The sequence below is a fragment of the Centroberyx gerrardi genome, chromosome 11, assembly GCF_048128805.1.
Source record: "Centroberyx gerrardi isolate f3 chromosome 11, fCenGer3.hap1.cur.20231027, whole genome shotgun sequence".
NCBI classification, from domain to species: Eukaryota; Metazoa; Chordata; class Actinopteri; order Beryciformes; family Berycidae; genus Centroberyx; species Centroberyx gerrardi.
The window spans coordinates 12,069,982-12,077,664 of NC_136007.1; the positions used below are offsets into that span (position 1 = coordinate 12,069,982).

A 7,683-nucleotide genomic window follows, 5' to 3' on the forward strand; every position below is an offset into this window, starting at 1 on the left:
ATTATCTCACCCCAGTGGCAGAATTTTTCTCTTGTTTTCAGAAAAATAAGATTTGAAGGCTGAATATGAGAGTAGATGACTTGATAAGATGGATGTTTTTTTGCAGTGCAGGCTGAGATAAACTACAGTATTCTGGATAAGTGTTGGGAGGAACGGTTTCACTCGAGCATCTCATTGTAATACTGCCCAATCTTGGTAAATATAGGCCACACAAAAGCATGTGAGTATATTAACTGTATCTGATACACTGCCATAACAAGCATTACTCCAGCCCCAGTTCCCTAAGGAATTCACTGTATATATAGTGCTAGTTAGCCAGTGTAATGTATTATTCCTCTCAACAGCAGAATGTATGAAGGGCAGAATCTGGTGAGATATATCAGGGATTTACAGTAGAGCTGTGAGATACTGTTCCTACAGCCGTTTACTTGGAAAAGGTTGCACTCTAGTGGTTCAAGTCAGAACTGCAGCTAAAGCTCTTGGACAACCATGTTTACAAGGTGTTCATAAGTGAAGAACAACACCGCTTTGATACGTGTTATCCCAATGTCATGAGGGTTTGGTCCGTATTGATGAACATTCACGACTCTTTCTAAAAGCAAAAAATAAGAGAGAAGAGTTTGTCCCACATCCCTAGCCTGTGATGTCACACCAGTGTTGCTCAACAAGGCATGAATTGCTGCAGTACCTAGGGTGTTTTTAGGGACATCGGTGTGTTTTCTGGTTCGGAAATCATAGCACTACAATTACATGGAGATCATTTGGATGAAAAAGTTCAGAAAAGCCTTGTACGAGTTCACAGTCCTTCTGTTATTTGTCGAAGAAGTAGGAGATTAAATCTAGATTAGTTTTCTGGATTCTGCGTTTGAGACAGAGTTGTTCATGTTCATTAATACTGATTGCAAATGCATTATGCCATGAGAGCAACATGTGTGGATTCCTATATTGCGTGCTGCCCCTCTTGGACACTATTGGACCAGAGAGTAGTTCTTTCCCTTGAATAACTTTAAGTGATAATTTCCTCTCTTGGCTCTGGCCAGGATGGAGGAAAACAAAACAAAGAGACTTCAACCAAACCAATGTGCAACCGTGTGATTTATATCAAATGCTGTCCCAAGTTAAGCAAAATATGAAGAAGGCAAGAGGGGAGAGAACTTTCCTTTAAAATAAAACAAAGCTTTGTATGATCAAGTATCACAGCAAAAATGTATTATACTGTAAATCAGTATGCATGTTGTTGTTTAGCTTTTCATGTCTTTGAAAGACAGGGAAATCCATTTAATCTTTCTTTGTGGTGGCACGGCCTCGATTTAAATGTAAGTATGTATGAACTACTGTCATATATTTGACTTTCCAATTTATACTGTAATAGCCATTTTTTTCTAGTTTCTACCAGCTATTAATCAAATCAGAATGCAGGAGGGAGTATTTTCATAAATATGCAAATACAAGGTCACATCATCATCATCTCTGTTTCATGTCAGCTAGAGTAGAGTGTGTAGGCCTCACAGTAGAAGGTTCAAATTGACACTGAAAACAATATATTGTGTGTTTTAGTCACATTAGGTTTTGGAATGTACTCACTGCCTCATCGTCCTGTATAAACTGCTGTATAATGTATGCTACTCTTATCCCTGTAAGTCACTTTATGTCTTTGATATTCTCAACACATTGACATTTGACCAATGGACCATGTTTTCACCTTTTGTCTATGGTCCTTTGAAACCAGCATAGACTACTTTATCTTAACAATTCTCTTTAATAATTGTGCCATTCAGAAACCCTTGCATGGCCATGTAAGGAAAAATGGTTTGAAAGACCTTTTATCGACAATTTTGAAGTTTACATTATTACACATCCCTATAAAAGGACAGAATCAGTTTATGATTTTCATGTTTTTGAGAGATGCTTTAGAGATTTGTTTTTACCAAAACATGTTTTTACCTTGTAGATTGTATAGAGATAAATCTAAACACAGATATGTAATACAACCTTGGCATGCTGCTTAGACAAGGAGAGAAAGAAAACAGCAATAGTTATCAACTGAATGGATATTTAAAAATGCAAATAACAAATTTAATCTGTATGAAAATATATCCACATATGTTTATGCAATAAAACCTTGTTTTGATAGAAATATGAGGCAACTGTGTTTATTTGTGAAAGATGTTTCACTGCCTAGGGATTCTGAAATAATTCACACCAAGCTGGTGAGCAGGAATATCACCCCTGGGTGCTAATAATTGCGTAACAATCCTTCGCTGTAGGCCTAGATACAGAGCTGCGTGAAAACTGGCTCTCTTCCTGTCAAAGCAGGTTTGGTCTCATTTTTGAGTCAACCCAACCACTGAACTACCAGTCCTCTGGTGTTGAGATCAAATCCTTTCATTAGGCTCGGCCATAGAGTCAAGGTACGTAAAACTAATTTGTATTATTCAAATGTGTTTAAACTTTTAGTCTTGTGTCTAACCTCTTTGCATGAGTTAATTGGTATTATACATGAGTATGTCTAGTCAAAAGGCAAGTGCTGATTTTCATGGGACGATGCTTTTCGCAAGAGTGTTTCTGATTGATTTGCTGCTCAGAATTGCTATGCACCTTCAGGCTTTTTAACCCCTTCCAGGTATCTTCACAGCACAGTGTTTGATCATGGAGCCCAGAAAGTCGATGGACAAATCCAACACCAAGGTAACCACTCTATAAACACAATCAGCCTCACTCTTGACAAGGGAGTAATAAAATATGGAGAATACAAGCAAAACTATCAACTCGGTATAAAAATACAGTTGTTGCTTCACTACACTCTTGCAGTATAACACTATAAGGCAACATGAGATGGTTTCATGAAGAGTGTTACACTGTATTTGTCCATCCAGGTACAACAGAACATCCTGGCTTCCGTGGTTGAGATCATAGAAAGGAGCTGTGAGTCTGAAGAACAGGCTCTTCGGGTGCAGACGGCTCACTGCTCTGACATCACCTCCTTCACACGATACATACAGGTCATAGAGCACTACAAACACAACTGCTTCGACTGGACTGACCCCAAGGTGGGTGTGACACACACACACACACACACACACACACACACACACACACAAAGTTTGACGACCTACTACTGAGATCTGCATCCTACAACTCTGTTTCTCCTGATGCAGTATCGGATGGCTGAGGAGTACTTGCATCTGTTTCTCAACTTGTGTGAGGAAGGGATTCCTCTGGAGCGGTAAGGAGTTTACAGACTCTCTCCATCATGATAATTAATTCCCAGAGGAGCATAGTTCGAACACAAATAGTGTCAATGTGTCTGTAATCCAAGTAACTCACTTAAAATGGGATTAGCCCCAGCATCTTCACCCGAGCCCCATTAACGGGCGGATAATGGACCAAAACAAGCCTTTAGGTGGATCCAAACAAGCCATTATGCTAAGTGTAATGGCCCGGCCACAGATTTACACTTTGCCTTGTAAATCCTTTAGTTTGTTTCCACCTCTCCTGCTGAAGTTAAGGGGTTGGACTTTGGGAGGCCCAATCATGATAAAGGGGAATTTGTCGATCCTAACTTATACATCTATGAACGGTCAAGTTAAGGAATACATGTAAAAAAGCATTGTTTTTGTAGAGTGTAGATGGCTATTATTTTAGCTTTTCTACTCATCATGCATGCCTGTAATTGTGAATGTGCAGTATCAAGAGAGCCATTGATGACGTCAGCAAAAACCTGAAGAAGGAAGAACATCACCCAGAAACGACCGTCTGTGAAGAATCATCAAATCCTTCTCAACTGTCACGGTGACCCAGTGCAAAAGTGGGTAAATTCAACAGAGAAAAAGAGGTCACATTGACACTGGTATGCACAAAAAATCTATTTAATGAGGTATTCATTACAAGTGTGTTGCTCATATAAACCTCCTGAACAAACAGCTGATCTAACACACACACACACACACACGCACAAACAGCGTGAATGTAAAACACTGCACTGATGATAATCAGCGCAGTTGCTGATGATGATAAACACTGCACTTTTTCACTGCACCCAGGCTGCAAAAGTGAAAGAATGATGGCAACAAACATGGCATCCAGTTCACTGGTGTAAATCAAAATAAAGCTTGTGGATCTCTGGATATTCACGGTGATAAAGGAGCCATGCCAGGTAACAAGCTTGGCCAAACTGAGAAAGGCGCTGTGATGATGCTGATGCTTCCATGTCAGTTAGCGTGTGAATACTTTATAGATTTGCAATACTGAATCGGACTAACACAATGAAATGAACCATAGTAACACTGCTTATCCACTGTATAGCTCAGATATCTGGCTTACAACTACCAGAAAGACAATACAATTCTTAGGTTTTGTCAAAATTAAAAAGGCTCCTCAATGTAAACACCACATACTTTTTAAAATAGCATAAAGGCACAAGTGTAACAATGCATTTTGCATTTAGAACAACCAAACACAAGGCTCACTTGATGAGATAAATGTATGGATTTGCACAATCTGTACCATCTTCGGCATTTGCACAGCATGTATGGTGATGGCAGTCTGATATTTAACAATAAATAACTGCTGAGAGGAATGCCTCTTATTGGATATAAAGTGTCACAAACTGTAACAAACATAAGTTCGTCTTTGTAAGATAGCACCTTTGATATGATTAATGTCTTCTTGTACCTGTTAAGGCAAACTGTAGTGCTACTGAGATTTAAATTAAATTTGGAAGAAAACACCTACATATGAGCAAAAATAAGTGCAGGTAAATGTTAGAAGCCACAGGCGAGATGGCTCTCTGAGTGTGGCTGCTGGATCTTTCATGCTTCAATAGTGTTTCCAAATATAAGTCCAGAGACAAACAATATGCGATGGAGGTTACTTTTGATAGGTAAGATCAAGTCATTGCACCCCGATCCGTGATAGCACACCTGTTCGCCACAACGTCCTCAAAAGATAGAGGGCAAAGGAGAGACTGAGACGTCGACGAGAGAGAAAAATGAGACGAGGGAGGTGGGGAAAAGAGAGGCTTTCGGCAGGCTGGTGGTACAGAAGTAACGAGAGACAGAGGTAGGAAGACAGAGGTAGACGAGGGGAGGGAGGAAAAATGAGAGGAGACAGGAGTAGAGCAAAGTCAAGTTCAGAACTCTGTGTGTGCGTGACTGTAGTCCCGGTTCCCCAGCGGGCTTTCGCTGGGCTTCATGAAGATGCCCTCCATGGCCTTCCACAGGCTGTGCTGGCTGGGGCCCGTCATGGCGTGCACTTCTCTCTGGCCGTGGATCGGCCGGCCGTACTGCTCCCCCGTCACCGACAGCAGCGCATCGGTGGCCTTGTGACGGAACCGTACGGCCTCCTCGCGCTTCCACACCGATCCCCCGCACTGAACCGTCCACTCGTCCAGGTGGTCCCCCTCCCCTTCCTCGCCAAACGCACTCACCTCCTGTGGACAAGCAAGAGAGAGAGAGAGGTTAAAAGACAGGGAGGAGACCAGAGAAGGAGGCGATACGAGAATGCATTACGCCTAGCTTTCATGAAAAGTTGAAAAACCCATACCTTTCCAGACATTAAAGGATAATACCAGTGTTAGATAATACATCACATTTACATGAAGCCTTAATTTGGTTTCATCAGAGTTTCTGTTTTATTGTTATTTCATTGTGCCCAAGTTAAGTGTTTTCATACCAACGCTTGCATTCAGAGACCTCGTATTGGAACAGGGAACATTTATACACACAATATAAACATAGGATGTAGACAAAACTTTTCACCAATCACCGACATGCTTTGCGCTTATGTTACGCTCTGCATACTGTCAATCACCAAACTATTGTCACATCCATGTCTTCTTATTTAGGGCAGTTTTGTTAGCTGGGACAGTAATTGATTTCAAGCTAGACTGACATCATAAAACCTTCTTTTTTTTATGGCAAACAAGTAAATGTTAAAAAAAATCATGCTGAAAAATCTAATAACACATGGCAGGCTTTGCCAAATGATTGGGGGAAAAGTAAACTAGACATAAGCAGTAGTAAATGGGCTATAACTCTTAATGACACCAGTATTCTCCTTTTTCAGATATTGCTGATTTATTGCTTGGTATTTTACACCTTTGAATATACGCCAAGTAATATTACTGACACTAATTTCTCTCAGGGGCAAACAATTTGTAGTGTGGTAGTGAATTTTCAGACTTCTCACAAACTTCCTCATGATCCTCAGGTGCTTCTCCGTGCTTGAAATGAGCTAGAAATCCTCAAAACTATATTTTTTAATACTTCCCCAACCTCCGCTGGAAGCCCTGTGGATCATCACATAACACTCAACCTCCCCTCCTTTCCCACTCACTGTTCCCACTTCCCAGAACCCACCTGGTTGGAGGACAGCGGGGAGGCGAAGTAGTGGCTGTGCAGGTTGCGGCCCGTGTTGACATGAGTGAGGCGGATAGTCTGCCCACACTGGACCGGGGTGCCGCGATGACACACGGCATCACTGGTCCCACGCACGCTCCAGTAGCTGTTACTGTCTTCCACTGTAGTGACCCCGGTCACAGACTGCTGCCCGCTACCTGTCACACACACACACACACACACACACACACACACACACAGGCAGAGTGAGTACAAGACCATTATAGAGATACACAACCAGGATAGTGGTGGGTAAGACCATGTAAAATCAGCTTACCCTCCTGTTTATTTGCAGAATACATTAACCCACCTTTTTAGACTAACATACTGTAAATCTATTATCTAAAAATTCATAGTATGCATCATACTAAGTGGTATCAAACTGACCCAAGTGACACAGGGTCTTTTAAAGGAAGAAACAAATGTTTTTTCTAAATAATATACTTGATTTTTGTTTATATTGGTGTATATTTGCCTTGTGATGATCACTTACCAGAGGTCACAGTTTAGTTTACCCATCTTTCTATTTACCACTACCGTGTTACTTCACTGTACACAACTATGGAGTCAGCTTGACATGTCACATGTCAAGCTGACACTAACGTGCCTGAAGTGTCTTTCTTCTCCCTAACCTTTATTCACAGAAAACATTAATTTCTAATGTCCCCGCACAAAAGGGTAACGTTAACGGTAACCAGAGAGGGGGTAAAGGCGGATGAAGAAAGTGTAAATAAGAAAATAGAGAATGTATTACTCGATGTAGATCCGTTAATGAGGGACACTCACCAGAACCGTAGCGTACGTCGTGCGAGTGTAGCCTCACATTGTGCTTTATGTTTAATAGTTTAACGACTGAACCGCATGTCACAAAACTCAGCTCCGTACCGAAAGAGAGCCCACATATCCAGAATAACAACACACAGCTCAGTAAAAAGCGTGAAAGGCCGGGACAGTTATCCATTCCTACAACGCCGCCGCTAGCCGCTGTCGCCTCTCTGTGATTTACATTACTTGTGCTACGTCATCGAAAAGGTACAGTAGGTCAGGAAGTGGAGGGAAATCGCCACTAGCGCCCCTAGCGGCCTGGAGTGGTCACTGCAGGATTTATGCCACTTTAGGCTTTCTGGTTTTTGTTTAGGTTGCTTTTATTCCACTGTAATGTATTTTGATATTCTTATTATATCAGTGTGACAATATATGTATAAAATACAAGCAGGTACACGGACCAGATTTTTTTGTACAATGCAGGTCCGCCAGCAGGGGGCGTTACCTTGCTCCTGAGAAG

General features: G+C 41.4%; 2 protein-coding genes across 4 annotated transcripts; one reads left to right on the top strand and one right to left on the bottom strand.

Annotated features, from left to right (window-relative positions):
• Nucleotides 1-2,363: 2,363 nt before the first annotated feature.
• LOC139920400 (legumain-like) lies at nucleotides 2,364-3,865 on the top strand. 3 transcript variants are annotated; one of them, XM_078286608.1, is made up of 5 exons: nucleotides 2,364-2,411; nucleotides 2,636-2,688; nucleotides 2,877-3,050; nucleotides 3,159-3,226; nucleotides 3,688-3,865. In XM_078286608.1, the coding sequence occupies exons 2-5, from the start codon at nucleotides 2,650-2,652 to the stop codon at nucleotides 3,794-3,796; spliced, it is 390 nt and encodes a 129-aa protein (XP_078142734.1). In that variant the 5' UTR covers nucleotides 2,364-2,411; nucleotides 2,636-2,649; the 3' UTR covers nucleotides 3,797-3,865. The 3 variants fall into 3 exon arrangements, with proteins under 3 accessions (XP_078142734.1, XP_071766511.1, XP_078142733.1); XM_071910410.2 differs by having other exon boundaries at nucleotides 2,377-2,411; nucleotides 2,624-2,688; XM_078286607.1 differs by lacking the exon at nucleotides 2,364-2,411 and having other exon boundaries at nucleotides 2,603-2,688.
• A 390-nt stretch (nucleotides 3,866-4,255) lies between these two features.
• sdf2 (stromal cell-derived factor 2) lies at nucleotides 4,256-7,396 on the bottom strand. The gene is made up of 3 exons (XM_071910409.2): nucleotides 7,185-7,396; nucleotides 6,360-6,556; nucleotides 4,256-5,431 (listed from the first exon to the last, which is right to left on the bottom strand). Exons 1-3 carry the CDS (start codon nucleotides 7,357-7,359, stop codon nucleotides 5,132-5,134), a joined length of 672 nt encoding a protein of 223 aa, XP_071766510.1. The 5' UTR covers nucleotides 7,360-7,396; the 3' UTR covers nucleotides 4,256-5,131.
• Between the last annotated feature and the right edge of the window lie 287 nt (nucleotides 7,397-7,683).

Excerpts from the sequence above, each read along its gene's own strand:
- LOC139920400 (XM_078286608.1), top strand. The coding sequence starts at position 2,650 with ATGGAGCCCAGAAAGTCGATGGACAAATCCAACACCAAG. Across the intron at positions 2,689-2,876 it reads TGGACAAATCCAACACCAAG|GTACAACAGAACATCCTGGC; the intron begins GTAACCACTCTA and ends TTGTCCATCCAG. Across the intron at positions 3,051-3,158 it reads TCGACTGGACTGACCCCAAG|TATCGGATGGCTGAGGAGTA; the intron begins GTGGGTGTGACA and ends CTCCTGATGCAG.
- sdf2 (XM_071910409.2), bottom strand. The coding sequence starts at position 7,359 with ATGGATAACTGTCCCGGCCTTTCACGCTTTTTACTGAGCTGTGTGTTG. Across the intron at positions 6,557-7,184 it reads CGACGTACGCTACGGTTCTG|GTAGCGGGCAGCAGTCTGTG; the intron begins GTGAGTGTCCCT and ends TGTGTGTGACAG. Across the intron at positions 5,432-6,359 it reads CCCCGCTGTCCTCCAACCAG|GAGGTGAGTGCGTTTGGCGA; the intron begins GTGGGTTCTGGG and ends GCTTGTCCACAG.